The sequence below is a fragment of the Peromyscus leucopus genome, chromosome 2 (genome assembly GCF_004664715.2).
Source record: "Peromyscus leucopus breed LL Stock chromosome 2, UCI_PerLeu_2.1, whole genome shotgun sequence".
Classification (NCBI taxonomy): Eukaryota; Metazoa; Chordata; class Mammalia; order Rodentia; family Cricetidae; genus Peromyscus; species Peromyscus leucopus.
This window is the reverse complement of record NC_051064.1, coordinates 117,420,150-117,443,917: the sequence shown is the minus strand read 5'-3', so window position 1 is coordinate 117,443,917 and position 23,768 is coordinate 117,420,150. Positions and strand designations below refer to the sequence as shown.

The 23,768-nt window shown below is 45.1% G+C and overlaps 1 protein-coding gene across 1 annotated transcript; it reads left to right on the top strand.

The window, feature by feature from the left end:
• Positions 1-1,862: 1,862 nt before the first annotated feature.
• On the top strand, positions 1,863-10,114 carry Lurap1 (leucine rich adaptor protein 1). Its single transcript, XM_028889469.2, has 2 exons — positions 1,863-2,224; positions 9,576-10,114. The coding sequence occupies exons 1-2, from the start codon at positions 2,027-2,029 to the stop codon at positions 10,095-10,097; spliced, it is 720 nt and encodes a 239-aa protein (XP_028745302.1). The 5' UTR covers positions 1,863-2,026; the 3' UTR covers positions 10,098-10,114.
• Positions 10,115-23,768: the final 13,654 nt, after the last annotated feature.

The following is a 23,768-nucleotide window of genomic DNA, read 5'->3' as shown; positions in this document are numbered from 1 at the left end:
TCTGTGTAGCTTTGTGTCTTTCCTGGAACTCACGCTGTAGCCCAGGTTGGCCTTGAACTCACAGAGATCCGCCTGCCTCTGCCTCCCGAGTGCTGGTATTAAAGGCATGCACCACCACCGCCCAGCTGGAAGAGGTACTTTTTCATTGTAAATCTTTCTGTAATGGTAGGCTGGAAGCACTTGGATTAAAATCCCAAACAGAACAAAACAGATTTTCATGAACCCTCCTTACCTGTAGAATTAAGTCCAAACAGCTTAGAAATACATCCTTGTTGTTCCTCAGTGTGGTCCTCAGAGCAGTAGCATGGCCATTGCTGTTGTTGTTTGCTTTTGCTCTTTTCTCTTAGCTCTTTGGGGGCCTGCCACTCAGCTCCCAAATAAATCACACACAGAGGCTTATTCTTAATTATAAATGCCTGGCATTAGCTTGGTTTGCTTCTTGCCAGCTTTTCTTAACTAATTATGCCCTCTATCTTTTTTTTTTTTTTTTTTTTTTTTTTTTTGTTTTTCAAGACAGGGTTTCTCTGTGTAGCTTTGCGCCTTTCCTGGAACTCGCTTTGGAGACCAGGCTGGCCTCGAACTCACAGAGATCCGCCTGCCTCTGCCTCCCGAGTGCTGGGATTAAAGGCGTGTGCCACCACCGCCCAGCCTATCCCCTCTATCTTTTGCCTCTAGGTTTTTTCCTTTTCTTCTGTTTATCTTACTTTCACTCTTACTCCATGGCTGGCTGTGTAGCTGGATGACTGTGGGGCCATAAAAAAACAACAACACAACCACTGTAGCTTCTTAGAAACGCAAACTCTCATCTGGCACACACTTTTAATCCTAGCACTCTGGAGGCAGAGACAGGCGGATCTCTGAGTTTGCGGCCAGCCTGGTCTACAGAGCGAGATCCAGAACAGTCACCAAAACTACACAGAGAAACCCTGTCTCAAAGAACCAAAAAAAAAAAAAAAAAAAAAAAAAAAAAAAAAAAAAAAAGAAAGAAAGAAAGAAAAGAAAAAAATGCAAACTCTTAGAGCTGGAGATGGCTCCCAGGTAATAACACACACTGTTCTTAGAGAGGACCTGGGTTCAGTTCCTAGCACCCGTTTTGCACAGCTCACAACTGTGAAATCCATCTTCCAGGGATCTGATGCCCTCCTGTGGCATCTAGGCATCTGTACTCATGTGCACACACCCTCGACTCACGTGAACTCACATGTAATTAAAATAGAAAATAAATCTTTAAAAGGACTTTAATCCCTGTACTGCTGAGGTAGTGGGAGGTGGATCTCTGTGAGTTTCAAGGTCAGCCTACTTTACATAGCAAGTTCCAAGCCAGACGGAACCACACAGTGAGACCCTCTCGGTAAAAAAAAAAAAAAAAAAAAAAAAAAAAAAAAAAAAAAAAAAGGCAATGCAGAATCTCAGGCCCTAACTTCACAACGTTTTCAGATACCCCATACTTAGGCTTAAGAAGCACCTCTTTTGTAAGCCCATGTAAGCTCAGGATCAAGACTGTATGTCTCCCTTCAATTTTAATAATGTTTTCTTCTCATTGGCCAGGGCGACTGACCTCCTATCACTCCTTCAGTCTGATTTCTAGGCGCTGGGAGGTGTCTGTGAGCTGAGCAGCTATATTCTAGCCCACGTAACAGACACAGCTATTAGCAGAGAGACTTCCAAACCCTCTGCAGCAGTGTTAGCTCTGACTGAGGCTTTCTACTTTTGGTTCAGCAAACATTTATTAGCTTCCTGCTGTGCGCTTAGCAGGTGTCAACGTAGGGAGAAAGCACTGAGCTCCCTTTGAGGTTTTCAGTTCTAACTCCTGCCATCCAGGACTAGAAGTTGTGTGCGCAACACTCGGTATTTTTCTCTACCCGACTGCGCGGCTTTTCTGAGCGTTACGGCGCCCTCCTCCTGCCCCCAGCGCGGCGCAGGCGGGGACCCACCGGTTTCGCTCTGTTCGCAGCAGAGAAGGGAGGACCCTAGGGAACTGGACCTCTGCGTCTGGTCGCCCAGCCTTGCTGTGGCTTGGGCCCACATGGAGGGGACCGCGGAGTCCCAGGCGCCTGACTTGCGAGACGTGGAGGGCAAGGTGGGCAGGAAGACCCCCGAAGGGCTGCTCCGCGGGCTTCGAGGCGAGTGGGAGATGGGGACCTCTGGGGACCTGCTGCTCCCGGGGGCGCCCAGCACCGGCCACGGCCTGGGGGACAAGATTATGGAGCTGAAGATGGAGCTGGTGAGTGTGGGTGCTACAGGCCACGGAGACAGGGACAGGGTCCTCAGCATAAGGCCGTTTGTAGGGACAGGCTCAGGTTCCCGGAGTTAGTCTGCCGAGGAGGGTCCCTCCCAGTTCAATCCATATACCCTGGGATAAAAGTGAAGAGAAGTGATGTCTCATTACCTCATGACCTCTCACTCCCAAGGGTGAGTGAAGGGTTGATAGATCCTGAGAACTGGAAGTAGGAGGCACAGCTCTTGGAACTTTTCCCTGCCCAATAATCCGGAGGAAGGAGGCTAAGCAGTAAAAAAAAAAAAAAAACAACAACAAAAACTTAGTTCAGAGCAAATTCTTCCCATCGGCACCCGGGCCCACCAATTTGCTCATACACCATTATAAGGAGAAGTGGGTTTCCACTTCTCAGGCAAACTAGGGAAAGGTTTCTTCCTAAGGCCCCAGGGTGTTCAAGTCAGGATTCAGGGGAGCGGGGGAAAGCGCTTTGGTGAGGTAATACTTGCTGAAACTGCCTGCATTAGGGGTACACTAAAACATGTCCCCTTTGTAAGCATCCCACCGTCATGGTATTAAACATTCTAAGACCTTAACAGAGACAGAGTACCAATACAGTCCGAGCTGGCCCTTCACCCGGGAGTCAGACTCCCAGGGTCTCACCTGAATCTTCTTGGGGAGAAGGAAACAGCAGCACCCCGCCTTCCCTGGAGCTGTTGGTCTAGATTCTGAGCCAAAAGGGCAGCCGGGCCCCGCAGGGCCCTGGTTCCGGTGAAACAGATGAATTACACCTGCCACTGAGGAATTGCCAGCTAAGCGTGGGCTCAGAACCAGAAGCCCACAGTGACTGCTCCAGTTAATAAGTCTTCCTGGGGTCCCACTGTGTGCCCAACCTTAGGTCAAGCAGACCTGGAAGGGTGGAAGGGAGAGACCTCCAAGGCCAGCCCAGGGCTCTCATTCTATGCTGAGCCTCCTGGGATGCGTGGTCAGAGAGGATCCCTGGGGGCAGGGTATGAATGCCAAGTGTGTGCTTGGCCTTGTTGGTTGTAGTTGGATGCCAAGTTCTCCAGAGCAGGGCTGTGACTGTACTTACCTCTGAAAGAGGCCAGGTTTGCCTCATTGTACATACTGCTCAGGCATAGAGAGGAGAGCCTACCTAGTTTGTCCTTTGAAAACTAAGTTTTGTTTTGAGACATGGGCTCACTATGTAGCTCAGGCTGGGCCCCAAACACATATTCCTCTTGTCTCCTGAGTGCTGGCTGGGATTATGAGCGAATGCCGCCATACCCAGCTAGAAATTAAATTATACTGAGAATATAAGCCACGTATCAATGTCCGGCATGATACATGGTATTTTTTTTTTCCTTTTTTTTAAAGATTTATTATGTATACGGTGTTCTGCCTACATGCCAGAAGAGGGCGCCAGATCTCATTATGGATGGTTGTGAGCCACCATGTGGTTGCTGGGAATTGAACTCAGGACCTCTGGAAGAACAGTCAGTGCTTTTAACCGCTGAGCCATCTCTCTAGCCCGTATTTTTCTTTTTAAAAGAATTTTAAGAAACTTTATGTGTAGGAATATTTTGCCTGTGTGAATGTGTGTGTACCACATGCATGCCTGTTGCCCATGGAGGTTGGAGAGCATCAAATCCCTTGGAACTGGAGTTAGGGATGGTTGTGAGCCAGTGTGTGGGTTCTGGGAACCTACCCGGATCCTCTGCAAGAACAAATGCTCCTGACTGCTAAGTCGTCTCTCTGGTGGCATTTTCCCCCTCTGAGGTGCTGAACCTGGGCTTTGCACACCCTAGGTGAGTGCTCTGCAGTGAGCTGTACCTACTCCTGCATGCTCTCCCCTTCACGCTCAGCTAGAAAAGTGCTATTTTATCCATGAATGTAAGCAGTTGCCCACAAACCCTCCAAAAGTAAAGTCAAGATTTGAGCCCAGATCACTTGACCACATTTATCATGAAAACCTGCTTTGTGCCCGATACTTTAAGCACATTTCATGTCATTGAAAGGAGAAAAGTTTCAAATGTCTGTGGGCTTGCTTGGAGGCGGGCCTAACCTCTGACTCTTGTTCTTTATAAACTTTAGCGGAGTACATTTAACTTCTGCTTTCAACTCTTTTAACTTTTGGCCTATCTGACCTGGGGTCTGAGGCTTCCCATGAACAGTGTTTTAGAGGCCAGAAGAAGGTCCATGTCAGGATCCTTTCCCTTCCTCCGGCCAGGATTGCACTGGTCCTCTGCTCCAACTGCTGGATTAGAAGCACAAGGGCAGGGCAGGAGATCTGGGGCCAGGAAGGCAGAACTGACCAAAGCCCTCTAAGGCCTGTCCTTCAGCTGTCCCTCTCTCTCTGCTCTCCTCGTGGAGGAGCAGAGGCTTGCCCTTCAGGCCAAGGTCAGCCTACTTTGGGCTTCCTACTCTTGCTTTGTTCCCCTAGTCTGAAGTTGAGTGAAGAGCCAGTCTGGTGGATGTGTGGGAATGGCAAGCAAGGACGACCTCCCTGTCCACCCAAAGAGCTGTTGCTATGAGAAGCCACCTCCGCAGAGCAGTTTGTGAGAAAGCATGAGGCAAGGAATGGGGCAAGACATGAATTCAGATTTTGTCTCCACTTGTGATGTGTTTTCTGGTGTTAGGGAGGGTCCTGTCTCTTCCGTGTTCTTATGGTCTTTTTGTCCTTTGACAAAGGAAACAAGGGAGTCATTGTGGAACTAGACAACTGTTAAGAACTTTTATTTTAGTGACGATAGTTAATCCCAACATTACCAGGGATCTAGAAACTGGTCTTCAGGCTTTTAACCTGAGGCCTGATTTGGGTTGAGCAAAGAGGGAGCCCTGCCCGGGACACCTGGGCTGGGCAGAATCTAATCTACATATGGGGAAGGGAAGGGAGCCTCCAGGGAAAAGCACTGGGTGGCCTCTATTTATCTTCTGCTCTGTTTCCAAAGAGATGGTATGAAATGAGTGTTTCTTTTTCTGGTGAGGAAGCCTTTTGCTTCTATTCTTGGGGGGATGGTGCTGTCATAGTCAGGGAATCCCACTGTCGCAGGATTAAAGAATCTGGTGCTCGGGTTGGTTTCCTAAGCAACACAGTACAACTCAGCTTCTTGAGAAGCACAGAACTGAACGAAAGGTGTTCTGTGCAGCCTTCGGCAGAAAACCTGAAATGAGTTGGGCAGGAACTACTCTCAGGGAGCTGATGACCTGGGGTACGGAAGGAGGAGACAGACTGAAGCTTGTACAGGAAGAGAAATGCTGTTGGGGGCCAGGGATGTGCTCAGATGTATTGTGTTTACTTGCCTTATGCATAAAGCCCTGACTTGAATCCTGAGCACCACATAAAGCTGGGTGTGGTGTGCATGGCTGTAATCTCAGCACACTAGAGGTAAGGCAGCAGGATTAGAAATTCAAGAGGAAAAATGCTGGAACGAGGGCCTGCCTCCCAGAAGAGCTGATGTGGTATCAGGTGTTCCCCACTTAGAACGGGAGGACAGTACATCCTCCAGCTGGGATGCTTCTCCCCAGGGGTCAAGTCCAGCCTAACCAGTCTTAGCTCATGTTTCTCATCTAGGTTTGGGTTATAGCCCTGCAGATACTCAACAATTCTCAGTAGCAATTGTTTTCTCTACCATTTGCCACATGGAATTTTTTTTTTTTAATTACAGATTTATTACCTTTTTTCTATGTTTGAGTGTTTTGCCTGTTTATGTATACATGTGGATCGCATGCATGACTGGTGCCTGCACAGATCACAAGAGGGCTTCATATCCCCTGGAACTGGAGTTAAGGATTGTTATGAGCTACCACGTGGGTACTGGGAACCGAACCCTGGTCTTCTTCAAGAAGAAGTGAAGCCATGCATTGTGGCACACATCTTTAGTCCTAGCACTGGGAAGGCAGAGGCAAGTGCTCTTACCTGCTAAGCCATCTTGCTGGCCTTCCAAGTCCTTCTTTTATTTTGAGACAAAACAGTTGTCTGGGATGTCCTTGAATTTGCAATCCTGCCCCTACCTCTTCAGTAGCTGGGATTACAAACCTGTGCCACCAGGCCCATTTCTATATGAATGTATTAATGTGGTTAAAAGTTAAAGTAAATAAACATCAGTCAGGCAGTGGTGGCGTACACCTTTAATCCCAGCACTCTGGAGGCAGAGCCAGGAGGATCTCTGTGAGTTCGAGGCCAGCCTGGTCTACAGAGTGAGCTCCAGAACAGGCACCAAAACTACACAGAGAAACCTTGTCTTGAAAAAAAAAAAAAAAACAAGTTAAAAAAAAAATAAATCTAAACGTAAAAGCAATAATGTACTGGGTATGGTGGCACAATCCTTTAATCCCAGAATTCAGGAGGCAGGGGCAAACAGATCCCTCTGAGTTTGAGGCCAGCCTGGCATACATATTGAGTTCCAGGCCAGCCAGGGGTATATAGTGAAACCTGCCTCAAAAACCAAGCAAAACAAAAATGATAACAACCAATGTTGTGGCAAGGTCTTGATTCACAAAGAAGTGTCTAGACTTGAGGCTAGAGAGATGGACAAGGGTCATATTATAACAGGCTTTTGAATGCAGATGCTGCTATGTTTATTCTCTCTGAACACTGCAAAGCTCAGGGGCAGGTTCAGACTTGTGCTTGAGAAAGGTTAACTCAGTACACTTGAGCTGGGAGGGACCCTGGAGATAACATTGTAGGTCACACTTAACTTCCGGGAGACTGGAGGCCCCAAATGCCCAGCCATTGGGATTCTGACCCCGAGCTCTGCCTAGCCCTTCTTCCCTTGGGCCTTGTCACCAATCTTTAGGGAACAGGGAACCAACGTAGTGCCCTCTTGCTTCCTCAGAGCCCATCATCTCCTTTTGACCACTGTTTCCCAGCTGACACCTTACTAGGCAGCCTTTGGTTTCTAAGTCATACTGGGGAGTCTGGATTGATTTAATACTTTACTGTTGCTTTAACTCGGCACAGTGGCTGGGCCCTAATCTATTGCTGTTTCAGCCAGCAATTGCGACTCCACAGCCTGCTTCTCTAGCAGCCGCCTGGCGGCTCAGACCACAGCCTGGTGGGGATTCTGTTCCCGCAGGCACTAGCTGTTGCTGCCGCTAAACCTTAATTAAATCTCTATCATTCTATTTATAAATCAAACTTAAGATTCAAAGGCTGGGGTGAAAACCTAGCTCAGAGAGGCTGGGTCACAACTAGCTAATCTTTCCCTGCTGGCATCTCCGAAAGACCTGTGCTTCTGCTCTGCCAACCCCCCAAAAGCTGTGGCACTCCAAATCCCTCCCTACTGCTTCCAATGTCTCTCTATCTCTCCCGGATGCCCTCTGTCAACTAGTTGCTAACTAAGTCTCCTGACCCAAGGTTGCTTTTATTTAAATCAATGCAAATGCAAATTCAGGGTTCACAGTGTGATCAAATATCTCCCAACAGTTTACCTTGAGTAGGAAATTTGAAGCCCAGTCAGAATGGATTTTGGATTTGTGTGTGTGTGTGTGTGTGTGTGTGTGTGTGTGTGTGTGTGTTGCTAGGCAGGTACTCTGCATTAACCCTAACTCTGGATTTGTTAGTTTTTCTTTTTTGTTTTTTGAGACAGGGTTTCTCTGTGTAGCTTTGTGCCTTTCCTGGAACTCACTTGGTAGCCCAGGCTGTCCTCGAACTCACAGAGATCTACCTGGCTCTGCCTCCTGAGTGCTGGAATTAAAGGAGTGTGCCACCACTGCCCGGCTGTTGGTTTTTTTTTCTTGTTTTTTTTTTTTTGTTTTTTTTTGTTTTTTTTTTTTTTGGAGACAGGGTCTCACTATGTAGCTCTGGCTGACCTAGAACTCCCTATGTTGATCAGGCTGATCTCGAACTCACAAAGATCTGCCTGCTTCTGCTTTGAAAGTACTGTGATTAAAGGTAGGCTACGTGGGGCTCGGCCTGGATTTGTTAGTTTTTGAAAAGAGATCTCATGCTAGCCTCAAATTCCTTTAAAGTTTTGAAAGTGTTTATTATTTTTATTTATATTCATATGCACGTTTGTGCCTATAAAGGTCCGAAGAGGGAACTGGATTTTTTGGGAGCTGTAGTTTATAGGAAGTTGCAAGCCACTTCATATGAGCACTGGAATCAAACTCCAGTCCTCTGTGAGAGCAGCAAACAACTAATGAGGCATCTCTTTAGTCCCTGGCCTCAAATTCTTGTTCCTCCTACCTCAGCTTTTTTTGTCTGCTTCTTTGATTTTTGTTTTGTTTTGTTTTGAAGACAGGGTTTCACTGTGTAGCCCTGGCTAACCTGGAACACTATTGACCAGGCTGGCCTTGAACTCAGAGATCTGCCTGTCTCTGCCTCCCAAGTATTTCCTCAGCCTCTTAAGTGCTAGAGTTATAGGCATAAGCCATCACAACCAGTCTTTGTAGGTAGAGTTTCTCTGTGTCTCAGCAGCCACTCCATAACCATTCAGAGACTTATTATTAATTATAAATGATAGGCCAATAGTTCAGGCTTGTTATCAGCTAACTCTTACATTTTAAACTAACCCATATTTCTTATCTATGCTTTGCCACGTGGCTTGGTACCTTTTCTCAGCACAGCAAGTTCATCTCCTTCTCTCTGAGTCTCCTCTCAATTCTGATACTACTCTCCTTCTTCATGCTCTTCTTTTGTCTCAAGTCCCACCTAGCCTCTACCTGTCCAGCTATTGGCCAGTCAGCTTCTTTATTAACCCAATCACAGTGACATATATTCACACAGTGTAAAAGAATATTCCACAAGTCTTGTCTTATTTTATTTCATTAATTTTGAAACAGGGTCTCATGAAGCTCAGGCTAACCTTGAACTGCTGACATAGCTGAGAATGACCTTGAACTTCTGACTCTCCTGCTTCCATCTCCTAAGTGCCTGGATTACAAATGTGCATCACCACACCTAGTTTATTGGGTGCTAGGGAACCCAGGGCTTAGTGCCTCCTAGGCAAGTGTTCACTCCACTGAGCCACATGTGCAGCCCCCTAGTCACATATTTTAATATTTAACATCTACTAAGACCCCACTGTAGAAAATACACAGTGGACCACATTTCAAAATCCTTGCTCCCATGCTGTAAAGTGAATAATTTGTTGTTGTTGTTTTGTTTGTTTTTGAGACAGCATTTCTCTGTGTAGCCCTGGCTTGGCTGTCCTAGAACTAGCTCTGTAGACCAGGCTGGCCTTGAACTCACAGAGATTCGTCTGCCTCTGCCTCCCAAGTGCTGGGATTAAAGGCGAGCGCCACCTCCACCTGTCTGTCTATGTTTTTAAAAAGTGAAGCATGGCTGGCTGGACTACAAGGTTTGGGAAACTCATAGCCTAGAACCTGGAACTAATTCCTTTTCTCACTTCTCCAGGCTTACCTTCGAGCTATTGATGTGAAGATCCTGCAGCAGCTGGTGACCTTGAATGAGGGTATTGAGGCAGTTCGTTGGCTGCTGGAGGAGCGGGGAACACTGACCAGCCATTGTAGCAGCCTCACCAGCAGTCAATATAGCCTGACAGGTGGAAGCCCAGGCCGCTCAAGGCGGGGAAGCTGGGACAGCCTGCCAGATACCAGCTCAACCGACCGGCTAGACAGTGTCTCTATCGGCAGTTTCTTGGACACTGTGGCTCCCAGAGAGCTGGATGAACAAGGACCCCCTGGGCTTTCCTGTCCTGAGATTGACTGGGCAAAGGTTATACCCAGTGAAGATAGGGCCAGGACTGAGGTGGACATGACATCCACCACGCTAGGGAGCTTAACAGCGACATGGAGTCTCCCAGGAGCTGGGCTTCAAGGTGGACCACCTGAGCTATCAGAGGATGGCAATGCCAAGCAGGGCGTTGAGGCTCATTGGTACTGGGGACAGTGCCAGGATGATGTGACCTTCTTGTAAAAGCCTTTTTACCTTTTTGTGCTTTGTGGCTCATTCAACTTTTGGCCCAAGCCTCCCTCAATTTTTCCCCCAACCTCCGACTAGACAGAAGCTATACTGAAATCACTTACCACAGAAATCTGGCTTCTCTCTCCGGTCCCTGGGGAGCCTCTGCATTTATCCCTCAATTATTGGGTCCCTAGAGCTATTTCCATAGAGATATTGACTCTAGAGACCTAGTCTGTGGCTCCTGATGTAAGGGTATCTCCATGCCCCTCCCTGGTAAGGTGAAGTTTTATGAAATCTAGGGCCTCTAGGACATCGCTGAAGAAGAGATGGGGGAATAATCACCTCACCCAAAGCCTGGGAGCCTGGGATGCCTCTTACAAAAAATGGAAAATTGAGGAGGGGCATTGGGGGCCAAACTTCCATGGATTGGCCCTTCTAGATGCCTTTGGAGTTGGGAGACCAACCCTTTCCTGCCTGCTGGGTGATGTGATTTCCTTTTATGATACACCAAGAGTGCTTCCTCTGTACAGTCCCGGTTGGTGTGTGATAGGTCTGCATAGAGGGTATTTGGGTCCCTGTTGTTTGCCATTGCCTTTACGAGAGGGAACACATCGCTCTTCCTGCAGATGTCTGTCATACTTTTCTCAAGTTCTTTTCAAACATGATGTTTTCCTTTTTTTTTTTTCTCAAGGATCTCACTTCTGTGGCTACATCCCTGTTTGGTGCTGTAATGATACTCTTTAATCGAGTGAGAAACTCAGAGGCCTTCACCTCGGCTCTCAAATCTGCTTGGCTCACTTTACTGCAGACCCCTATCTGGCCCTGGTCCTGGCCTGCCCCATCCCTGTTTCCTGCTTCCAAATCTGTCTGCCAGGAGTTCAGCTTGAGTGTCTTCTCAGTTCCCTCTTTAGGCCTCTGTCTGCATTTTTATGTGCCTCTCATTCCACTGTTGTTTGGAAATAAGGAGAGTGAGTTCTCAGAGTTCTGGGGACACTCTCAGATGGTGGGATGATCTTGTCCTCTCTGACTCTGTGCTCACCCTTCCCTCATCCTGGCCAGCCTTCCACCATTTGGTCATAAGAATACCTTTCTGAAGTTGAGACACAAGGAAGTCCCTTGTCTGAGCTAGGTGTGGGAGTGTGGCAGGAAAAGACACGTCCTGTGGTCCCTGGGTCTCATCAGGGGGAAGAGATGGAAAGTCCTTCAGGGCAAGCCCGTGACTCCTGACTTGAGGGATAATTGGGAGGGCTGTAGGGTTGGATCCCAGGGCCCTAGCTAATTACACCAGAGAAGAAATTCAGGGAAATTGCCCTTCTGGGGCTCAGGGAAGAGGCAGGCCCAGAGAAGGGGACCACAAAGGCTGTGGTAATACCTAAACAAATAAGCCCTGCACTCAGGAGGCAGAGGCAGGTGGATCTCTATGAGTTCCAGGCCAGACAAAGCTATATACATAGTGAGACCCAGTCTCAAAAAACAAAGAGCCAGCTGGTGGTGGCACATGCCTTTAATCCCAGCACTTGGGAGGCAGAGGCAGTTGGATCTCTGTGAGTTTGAGACTAGTCTGGTCTACAGAGCAAGTTCTAGGACAGCCAGGGCTACACAGAGAAACCCTGTCTCCAAAAACCAAAACCCAAACCAACAAAACAAAAACAAAAAAACCCAAGTGACTTCTTGGAGATTAACCCTTGAGTCCCAGGTAACTGTCCTGTCTTTCCAGGGCCCTGAAATTGGATTACTGGAGGGATCTTTGTTCAGGGGATCCTCCTGAGTTGGAGAAGTATTCCCCAAAACAGCCATTATCTGCTTTTCAGAATTCCATCCTGTGGAGGGAAGGCAGCCAAGTTGATTGTGTCTACTGTCCTGTCTCCCCAGCCCCAAGGCCTCAGTAGTTTTGCAACCCCCAAATCCTACAGCAGTTCAGCCTCTGGCTCTCCTATAGACCCCCTCCTCCCCTGTTCTCAAAGTGGTCTATTTCTACAGTGACCTCAGTTTCCTTACCAAGCCCCATAGCTCTGGACTCAGACCTCTCCTTACCGAGCCCCATAGCTCTGGACTCAGACCTCTCCTTACTGTGCCCCATAGCTCTGGGACTCCTGCTTTCTTTTCCTCATACTGGAATTTCAGATGCCCTGTCTCAGTCCCCACTCGGAGCCATCTGTGGTGTTCCTTGGACTCCCAGCCACCTTTCCTCTTTGAAGCTGTTGTATTCCTTTTCTGAGTTACATTTCATCAGCTATAAACGTAGGGGCTGAAGAAGTTGCCTGCCCCCTTGTGGCCATTATGCAACATTACTGGAGCTGCTGGGTGAAATCTCCAAGTTTAAACGTAATTCAGCCTAGCCTTTCAGATCAGCCCCCTCATTGCACTGAGAGATGGCATCGGTTTGCCCAGTTCTACCTGTTGTGAAACTGTAGCAATGGCTATGTTAGAGAACCTACTGCCTCTCTGCAAACCCACAGCTCCATCTTAGTCACACTGCCCAGTCAATACGCCAATGCAAAGGAATTGAAAACTATTTTCCTCATTGTAAGATTTGAGACCTACCTGGGTATGATGGCACACTCCTGGCCTGTAATCCCAGCACTTGACAGGTGGAATTCAAAGTCATCTTTAGCTACATAGCTGGCCTGGAACATGTGAGCAATTCTTCTGCCTCAGCTTCCTGAGTGCTGGAATTAACAAGTGTGAGCCACCACACTTGGCTTTGGGCATACTGTCTTAATACCTTTAGACCCCATTTCATCATCTGAGGAGTCCTAGAGCCACAGAAAATGTATCCCTTGTCCTTCCTACATGCCTTTAGGCTGCCTGGGTGAGGCTTGGCTGTCCTGTGAGTGTGGACTTTCACGATTATGGGAGGAGCTGTTTGAGAGCTCAGAGAAGTGGGGAGAGCTGAGAGATGCAGAGAGACAAGGATGATGAGAGTCTGAGCAGAGGAAGCACACCGCTCTCCGAGGGTGCAGAGGCTTTTCTCAGAACTCACTAATGCAAAGATGGTAGCTGGGGAAACAGGACCTGGGAGGGGAAGATGGATCTGGCCAGACTGAATCCATCTGTCCAGGCCACATGAGACCATGGGAGAGGCCAGGTGTTCCGGTGTGTATTTGGAGGGAGCTGGGAGTGGTGGTGGTAGTGGTGGTGAGGCTAAACCTTAGGCTGAATGGAAGCTGAGTGGCAGTTTCAGTTAGAAATATTTGGGGTTACAGTGAACACAAGCTCATTGTGGGTATGGTGCCGGTACATGCTGAGTATTCAATTACACACATTCAAAGATAATGAATGTGTATGAGCCCACAAGGAAATGTAATGTATAAAAAGAAAATTAACCTGGTTTATACTTAAGCATTTCAAAACATTGTTCCTTAATCCTATAAACAACCCATTGTTACCAACATATTGTTGGATAGAAAATTGCTAATTTCAGATAAGTAACAAATAAGCTATGGTACAGGTGAAAGCCAATGTGATCGTAAGGCCTTTCATGAAATCCATGGCCCCCCACTTCACCCCTCAGTCACTCTTTTCATATTCTCCTAGGAGATCAGGCAGTGTATTGGTTTGCTGTTGATGATGTAATGGATTACCACAAACTCTAGTGGCTTAAAAACCAGTTAGGCTGGGCATGCTGGTACATGCCGGCAATCCTAGCCCTCAGGGGGCTGGGGCAGGCAGGTTGCAAGTTTGAGGCCAGTCTCAGAAAAGGAGTCTGACTTGGTGAAAATCCTCAGGCTTTAAAAGCCTGTAGTCTTGTGACCAAGGTGGAGGGTTTCTGCAGGCTGGCTCCCTGACAATTTCTCCTTTCCAGTACCACTGTGTGCTCCTTCTTCTCCAGGCAGAGGTAATTACACTCCAAGCAGACTAACCCAGGCTCTCCCTGGGAAGTGAGGGCACACGCGCGCGCACACACACACACACACACACACACACACACACACACACACACACACGTCTCCTTTTTAAATGTTTTTTTATTCCTTAGTGATTAATTATTGTTGATACTAGATCCAGTTTTTTTTTTTTTAGCTCCTGATTCCTCATCTCAATCTTCTCTTGGGCATAAGCATACACTCAAATGTGTCAATATATGTTTGAAAACGTATCTTTAGATATATATGAGTATGTGTTTGTGCATGTGTGTATGTGTATGATTCTGGGCTTTTACATGTTTTAATATGTATATATGGTATACTTTGATAGTAAGCTAACTTCTATCATGACTTGCTCTCATACTTCAGTGACTTAACACATTATAAGACCTATTTTTCACTAATTCCACAGAGCACAGATATTCCTGGTTGGACAGCTCTCCTAACTCCCTGCCCAGGTCAGGCCCCACACTTCTTCCAGTTTCAGATGGTGATACCCTGATTCCTGTACCGCAAACTTTCCCACCAACTTTTTACCAAGTTATTTTACCATCCACTGAGATTCACTGGGATTAAAAAACTATTATTTTTCCGGCACTATTAGTACATTTTTATTTATTAGCTCTAAATCTGTACAGAAAAACTTAATATAAACATTTAGTTGCCATGAAATAAAGAATGATAAGACAAATGCTTATGTGTCTTCCATTCCCCACCTCCCCCCACCCCCCTTTTTTTGTTGAGCAGAGTCTCACATAGCCCAGACTGGCTTTCAACTCACTGTATAGCTAAGGCTTACCCTAAACTCCTGATCTTGCCTCCATCTTCCAAGTACTGGGATTATTGGTCTACACCACTATATGTGGCATTACAAAAATAAACAAAACCCAAACAGGGTCTCACATTGTAGTCCAGATTAGCCTGGAATTCAAGGATCCTCCTGCCTCAGACTCCTGAGAGTAGGATTCCATGTGTGTACTACCATGCCTAGTTTTCCAAGTCATATTCGAAATAGTAATGGTGTTCCATTATTTTCTTTTAGTTTACTCTCTCTCTCTCTCTCTCTCTCTCTCTCTCTCTCTCTCTCTCTCTCTCTGTTTTTTTTTTTTTTTTTTTTTTTTTTTTTTTTTTTTTTTTGAGACAGAGTTTCTCTGTGTAGCTATGGCTGTCCTGGAACTTGCTCTGTAGACCAGGCTGGCCTCAAATTCACAGAGATCAGCCTGCCTATGACTCATGAGTGCTGGGATTAAAGGCGTGCGCCACCACTTTCCAGCTATTCTCTCTTTTAAAGAGCTGGCTCAGTGGTTAAGAGTACTTGCTGCTCTTCCACAGGACCCAAGTTTGGTTCTTAAGCACATCCCGCAGTTCATAATCACCTGTAACTCAAGCTCCAGGGGATCAGATGCCTGCACTCAAGTACACTTACATTCACAGACCCACGTACAAGCACACACACACAACTACACATAAGTAAAAAGAATAAAGAAAAATTTTGTTTTGAGCTGGGCGATGGAGGCACACATCTTTAATCCCAGCACTCGGGAGGCAGAGCTAGGTGGATCTCTGTGCGTTCGAGGCCAGCTTGGTTGACAGAGCGAGATCCAGGACAGGCACCAAAACTATACAGAGAAACCCTGTCTCAAAAACAAACAAACAATGGAATCGAATTGAAGACCCTGACATTAATCCATGCACATATGAACACCTGGTTTTTGACAAAGGAGCCAAAACTATACAATGGAACAAAGAAAGTATCTTCAACAAATGGTGCTGGCATAACTGGATGTCAATATGTAAAAGATTACAAATAGATCCATATCTGTCACCATGCACAAAACTCAAGTCCAAGTGGATCAAAGACCTAAACATAAATCCAGTTACACTAAACTTAATAGAAAAGAAAATAGGAAGCACTCTTGAACACATTGGCACTGGAGACCATTTCCTAAATAAAACACCAAGAGCACAGACCCTGAGCACAACAATTAATAAATGGGACCTCTTGAAACTGAGAAGCTTTTGCAGGGCAAAAGACACAGTCAATAAGACAAAAAGACAGCCAACAGATTGGGAAAAGATCTTCACCAACCCCACATCTGACAGAGGATTGATCTCCACAATATATAAAGAACTCAAGAAACTAGACATCAAAGTACTGAACAGTCCAATTAAAAAATGGGCTAAAGAGCTAAATAGAGAATTCACAAAACAAGAACTACAAATGGCTGAAAGACATTTAAAGAAATGCTCAACATCCTTAATCATCAGAGAAATGCAAATCAAAACGACTCTGAGATACCACCTTACACCTGTCAGAATGGCTACGATCAAAAACACCAATGACAACCAATGTTGGAGAGGATGTGGAGCAAAGGGAACACTCCTCCACTGTTGGTGGGAATGTAAACTTGTACAACCACTGTGGAAATCAGTATGGCGGTTTCTCAGAAAATTAGGAATCGAACTAACTCAAGACCCAGCCATCCCACTCTTGGGCATATACCCAAGGAATGCTGATTCATACCATAAAGATACATGCTCAGCTATGTTCATAGCAGCACTATTTGTAATAGCCAGAACCTGGAAACAACCTAGATGCCCATCAACGGAAGAATGGATGAAAAAAATGTGGTACATATACACAATGGAGTACTACTCAGCAGAGAAAAACAATGAAAGCATGAAATTTGCAGGCAAATGGATGGAACTAGAAAAAATCATCCTGAGTGAGGTAACCCAAACCCAGAAAGACAGTTATGGTATGTACTCACTCATAGGTGGATTCTAGATATAAAATAAAGAACAATCAGACCACAACCCATAGAACCATAGAGGCTATATATATAGCATGGAGGTCCCTAGGACGACTGTGGCATATAATAAATTTCATTTTTACTCAATTATTGAAAAAAAATAGCCAAATGAATGGAAACACATGAACTATGAACCAAAGGCTGAGGGGTCCCCAGCTGGACCAGGCCTCTGAATAGGTGAGACAGTTGATTGGCTTGATCAGTTTGGGAGGCAACTAGGCAGTGGGACCAAGTCCTGTGCTCACTGCATGAGTTGGCTGTTTGAAACCTGGAACTTATGCAGGGACACTTGGCTCAGTCTGGGAGGAAGGGACTTGACCTCCCTAGACTGAGTCTACCAGGTTGATCGCAGTCCTCGGGGGAGGACTTGTTCTGGAAGAGGTGGGAATGGAGGGTAGGCTGGGGGTAAGGGGAGGGCGTGGGAGGGGGAGAATAGGGGAACCCATGGCTGATATGTAGAACTGAATGGTATTGTAAAATAATATATATATATATATATATATATATATTAAAAAACAAACAAACAAACAAACAAATTTGTTTTGAGACAGGGTTCTCTGTGTAACAGCCCTGGCTGTCCTAGAACTCACTTTGTAGACAAGGCTGGCCTTGAACTCACAGAGATCTGTTTCTCTGCCTCCCAAGTGCTGGAATTGAAGGCATGTGCCACCACTGCCTGGCAAAAGTAAAATTATTTTATGTGTACACATATGTGACTGTATGTAGATGTAACCAACCGTCTTATTAAATAAGAAACATAGAACCAATGCAAAGAAGAAAGCCAAGAGACACAGAGATCTACCTAGCTCTGCCTACCAAGTGTTGGGATTGAAGGCGTGCACCACCAACGCCCAGCTTTTGCTATGGCTATAATAGCTCTGACCCCTGGGCAACTTTATTTATTAACATACAATTAAAATCACATTTTAGTACAAATAAAATATCACCATAACTGTATGTATGTGCAACATGTGTATGCAGGTGGCATGGTGGTTAGAATAACTGGAGATATTTTGGTTGTGAGCTGTCCTATATGGGTGCTGGGAACTGATCCCTGGCCCTCTGAAAAGGCAGGAAGTATTCTTAATCACTGAGCCATCTTTCTAGCCTTAAAAAAAAAAAACTTAAAAAATCTTACAACAATATCAAAATAGGACTGGGAATGTAGCTCAGGTGCCAGGCAGAGTGCTCACATGACATGCATGAGGCCAGGAGGTAAAGTAAAGCAAGTTGTGGTGGTGCACTCTGTAATGACAGCGTTTGGGGGACAGAGACAGGAAGATCAGAAGTGTGGTGGTGCACTCTGTAATGACAGCGTTTCAGGGACAGAGACAGGAAGATCAGAAGATGCAGTCAAAAAGAAAAGTGCAAGTCATTCTTGGCTATACAGGTAAGTTTGAGGCCAGCCTGGGCTACATGAGACTGTCTCCAGAAGTAAAATAATGAAGAAAAAGTAGAGGAAATAGAGTAATGAATTCTTATACACCTACCAACCAACTTACTTTTTCTTTTTTGAAGACCTTAGTTTATTCATCAGGGGTAGGGATGCATGTACTATATAGCGCATGTGTAAGTCAGAGGACAGCTGGAGGAGTTGGATTTTTCCTTTCACCATGTCGGTCCTGGGGACTCAGATAGTCCGGATTAATAGCACACGCCTTTACTCACTGAATCATCTCACCTGCCCAGAGGACCTGGGTTTAATCCTTAGAATCGACATAAAAAAGCTAGGTGTGATGGCTAGCCTAAGGGAGGGTGAAGCAGGTAAGCCTCTGGCTCACGGGCCAGTCTCACTAGTGTCCCTGGTGAGTTCCAGGCCAATGAGAGACCCTATCTCAAAATGCAAGGGGGGCAGCGCATGATGACCAGTACCCAGTGTTGCAGAATATTATTTTAACTATGTAAAGGTGTGTTACATTTGTTTATGCTGCATTTGTTTAACTATGTGAAGATGTCTTGCTGTTTTACCTTGCCTGCTTAAGGGCGCCTGCTTGTTCTAATAAAAAGCTGAATGGCCAATAGCTAGGCAGCAGAGGGATAGGTGGGGCTGGCAGGCAGAGAGAATAAATAGGAGGAGGAATCTCGGCTCCAGAGAAAAGATAATGAGAGGAGAGACTGAGGGAGAAAGAGAGGGAGGAGGAGAGAGAGATTCCTGGGACTAGCCAGCCAGGCTGCTGCTAGCCAGCCAGACACAGAGTAGGACATACAGAATGAAAGACAGGTAAAAAGCCCCAAGGTAAAACAAAGATGAAGAGAAACAGGTTAAGTTAAAGAAAAGAAGCAAGCCAGAAATGAGCATAAACTAAGGTTGTGCATTCATAAGTAATAAGAATTCTCGGGGCTGGAGAGATGGCTCAGTGGTTAAGAGCACCAACTGGTCTTCCAGAGGTCCTGAGTTCAATTCCCAGCACCCACATGGTGGCTCACAACCATCTGTAATGAGATCTGGCACCCTCTTCTGTGTATATAATAAATAAATAAATCTTTAAAAAAAAAAAAAAGAAGTCTCTGTATTATGATTTGGGACTGGTTGGTGACTCAAAAGAAAGCCTGTTACATTTGGCATTCCAATGTGGGGCCCAAATTTCCACATAAGGCCTAAGAAAGTTGAAAAACAAAACAAAACAAAATGGATATACCTCCTTTAATAGACTCTGCCATACAGTGAGCACTTGAGTAGCACATTAAATAGAAACAAAAAGCTAGGCAAAAATGCCTGCCACAGTGCAGGTACCAGCTTCCTAGAGCTGGGGCGGTTAGAAACAGCTTCCAGTTGAGTGTAGCTCTCAGCCAGGCTCAAGGGTTGTAAAGCTTGGCTTTCATAGACCTGAGCAGGGTGGAGCAAGCTGCCAGCACAAAGCTGTTTAGCAGTTTAAGATCTGGCTCATGAGGTCAGAAAAGGCTAGAGACACTCAGTAAAGACGGGTCCAGATGGGAAAAAACTTCTAAACAAGTTACAGTATGTTTAAAAATGTGCGTAGGCAGGCCGGGCGGTGGTGGCACACCCATTTAATCCAAGCACTCACGAGGCAGAGGCAGGTGGATCTCTGTGAGTTTGAGGCCAGCCTGGTCTACAGAGCAAGATCCAGGAAAGGCGCAAAGCTACACAGAGAAACCCTGTCTCGAAAAACCAAAAAAAAAAAAAAAAAAAAAAAGTACGTAGGCTTAAGAAAAAAAAAATGAGTTAGACAGTCATAGGAAAAAATAGTTTAAAATTAATCAGTAGAGTCTTTAAAGAGAGAACAAAGTGATACATAAGAAAAAAGCTACACAAGCCAGGTGGTGGTGGCGGTGGCGGCGCATGCCTGTAATTCTAGCACTCAGGAAGCAGAGGCAGGTGGATTTCTGTGAGTTTGAGGCCAGCCTGGTCTACAGAGCTAGTCCGGGACAGGCTCCAAAGCTACAGAGAAACCCTGTCTTGAACTGCGCCCCCACCCCCCCCCAAAAAAAAAAGAAAAGAAAAAAGCTACATAAAGATGGGAAATACACAGGGAGTCTGGGTCCTGTACAGTGTTGTGTTGACTTTGAATTTTTTTTGAATGCTGACAGCTGCTGAGAGACATGGGACTGTAAAAGGGATTGCTGAATTAAACCAGCCTAGATACTTTAGAAATACCTTAACTTTCAAATGGAATTCAGATAATGTGTTGGGGGAGAGGAAACAAAAGGCTGTGGATTCCTTCAAGGTTAATAGACATCAGGTTTGATGGGGGAGACCTCCTGAAAATCTTAGTTATAGACATAAAGAAATAAACCAAGAAAAACCATAAGACAGGTTCTGTATATACTGATCTCTCTGCATGGCAACAGTTCAGAGATTGGACAACAAATGTTACAACTAGTTTTCCCAGGACTTGACTATTGTGTCAATTTTTTCAGGATCCCCTAAAGATGCTGTCTCCCTCAGGCAATAGGAAGCAGTCTAGAGAACACAACGCCCACATTCCCTAGAGGTGGGGTGGTGGTTTTTGGTCATTCGATGGGTTATGGATATTTGTCATCATTTAGTGGGGATATAGGCATATAGGATAAAAAGACAACTATTAACCTCAAATATTTTACATTGGTATGGATTTTGATATATTGATACAAATTTAAAGTTATTTTGTTATACTATATGTACGTTTCTACTTTTGTTTGAGGTGTTGTGCTTATGCAGTTCATTTAAAAATATTATGTATAATTAAGAAATGTAGGTTAGTAGTCATCTCTAGTAATTAAACTTGTCATATTGTATTTTCAAGGTTAAAAAGATATATTTTAGATAGATGCACTTCAAATGCTTCAGAGACCTACAGAATATGAAATTTAAGATGTTTAATAACCTAAGGCTTTTCATGACAGTGAGACACATCTGCTCTTGGTAGCACCAATTTACTTCAGAAAGGATGATGGGCATTGAAGAACCTCCATATGGAGTTTGCTTTCAATGTGGCAAAGCTAGCCATTTGGACATGAAACTGTCCTTGCCTCGACTGCTGACAGTATAGTGTCCAAACTGGACATGCAGGACACAAAGGAAAGCACCTGCTGAACTTTGCCAAAACAAGGGAGAATAGTCTATCAAATATCCTGATTCATAGAAAAGCCTGCCAGATATTCTAGACCTGTAGGCAGAAGATGGGTGCCCCAATGTTGCAGAGGAATCTTGGGTGACTGTCCAGGCAGTCAGATGTCTCTGTCATTTCTATAGTTTTGGAAGTGTCTTGCACTGCACTTCCTTTTTATTCAGGTAATAAAATAACCTTCTGGGGTCTTGATGGAGTTGAAGACCAGATAGTTAAAGTTAGTTTTCCTTAATTATAAGAGAAGGTAAATTAGGTACAAAACTTTGGACTCACCAAGATGGGATAAATAATGGAGTATTTTCTCTGAATTTGTCAAATACAAATGGATTGGATATTGTAAATGTAATTGTTACCTGATAATTGTTCTTATTGTATATAGTTTTATTATATTAAACTTAAAACCTTTCTTTTTTATTTAGACAAAAAGGGGAGAATGTTGTAGAATATGACTTTAACTACCTAAAGATGTGTTACATTTGTTTATGTTGTGGAATATTACTTTAACTATATAAAGGTGTGTTACATTTGTTTATGCTGCATTCATTTAAACTGCATTTTGTAACATGAATCTTAAATGGTCTTTTTAATAAAAAATTCAGAGTCAGATATTGGGGTGAAAGCTGAAAGATCAGAGAAACAACAAACCACAGCCAACCTCACCGTCGCCAACTCCTCAGCTGATTCTGTTTCCTCAGACTGAAAGCCTCTGAGTCCTTACCCAAAAGGGTCTTAGTTGAACTGCTTAAAAGCCTCTAGTTCCTGGTTCTCACACCTTATATACCTTTCTGCTTCCTGCCATCCCTTCCTGGGATTAAAGGTGTGTTCTTCCCAAGCAAAGATCTCAAGTACTGGGATTAAAGGTGTATGCCACCACTGCTTGGCTCTGTTTCCAGTGTGGCCTTGAACTCACAGAGATCCAGACAGATCTCTGCCTCCTGAGTTATAAGATTAAAGGCATGTGTGCCACCGTTGTCTAGCCTCTATGTCTAATCTAGTGACTGGTTCTGCCCTCTGATCCCCAAATGTTTTATTTGTTATAGCACAAATAAAATATTACCACAGCATTTGTTTAACTATGTGAAGATGTGTGCCTGCCTCAGGCACCTGATTGGTCTAATAAAAAGCTGAACCAGAGATGAGCATAAGCTAAGGCCGAGCAGTCTAACTAATAAGTCTCTATGTCATGATTTAGGAGCTAGTTAGTGGCCCAAAAGAAAGCCTGCTACAATCCAGTGTTGTCCTCTGCCTTCCAGACACCTGTACACACATTTGCCTACACACCTACACATATAAGTGTACCTGTACACACACAAGAATATTCAAAACTCAACACTGAAAAAGAAACAATCCAGGATGACAAGATAAAGGCAGGTAAAGGGACTTGCCGCTAAGCCCAAGTTTGATCCCCAGGACCCACGTAGTGGAAGGAGGTTCTGAGTGTGGTGTGGATGGAAGGAAAGGGAGGACAGGATTCAAACAGACGCCAGACAGACTACTGGAGACTAAGGAGTTTATTTGAATTTTTAAAAAATTATTTTATGTGTGTTTGCCTGCATGAATGTATGATTATGTACTATGTGCATGCCTGGTCCCTGAGGAAACCAGAAGAGTTCAGATCTCTTGGAACTGTAGTTACAGACAGCTGTCCATTGTCATGTGGGTGCTGGGAATCAAACCGAGGTCCTCTGGAAGAGCAGTCAGTGCTCTTCAGTGCTGAGACATCTCTCCAGTCCCTAAGGAATTTATTAGAAGAGTTATTAACACTGATGAACCAGCCTGCCTCCATCTTAGGCTTAAAAGCCATCTATCTTATAGTAAAGACAAACTAGGCTCATTCCTGTTTATGATTAAACCTGTTTCTCAAGGATTAGACTATGCCCCACCTGTAACCTTAACTACAAATGGTTCTGTGCTGCCTGTTCCAGAGAACTGGCAACCGTGTCTTTGTTTAAAAAAGTTATTATAACCATTTGCAACCCTATCTTTATTTCAAAAGGTTGTTATGACTACCTTGTTATGACCTCCTTGTGACCATGCCTTTGTTTCAGGGGGTCATTATGACTAACTTGTTATGCTTATGTTCTGCTCTTGAACCCTGCCTATTTTGCCTATCAAATCCCCCATTTGGAAACCCCTACCCCTAAGCTATAAAAACCTTGTCTTCCTCACATCCAAGGCTGACCTCTTGAACCCTGCTTTTAGGAAGAGACAGTACATGAATTAAAAGCAAACACATACTGTGGGGCGGTGGTGGTGCATGCCTTTAATCCCAGCATTCGGGAGGCAGAGGCAGGCGGATCTTTGTGAGTTCGAGGCCAGCCTGGGCTACAGAGTGAGATTCAGGAAAGGCACAAAGCTACACAGAGAAACCCTGGGTGGGTGGGGGGAAGCAAACACACACACACAGAAACAAATAAGCAAACAATTTTGCTTTAA

Coding starts and splice junctions, on each gene's coding strand:
- Lurap1 (XM_028889469.2), top strand. CDS start 2,027: ATGGAGGGGACCGCGGAGTCCCAGGCGCCTGACTTGCGAGACGTGGAG. Junction 2,225..9,575: donor TGGAGCTGAAGATGGAGCTG/GTGAGTGTGGGT, acceptor TCACTTCTCCAG/GCTTACCTTCGAGCTATTGA.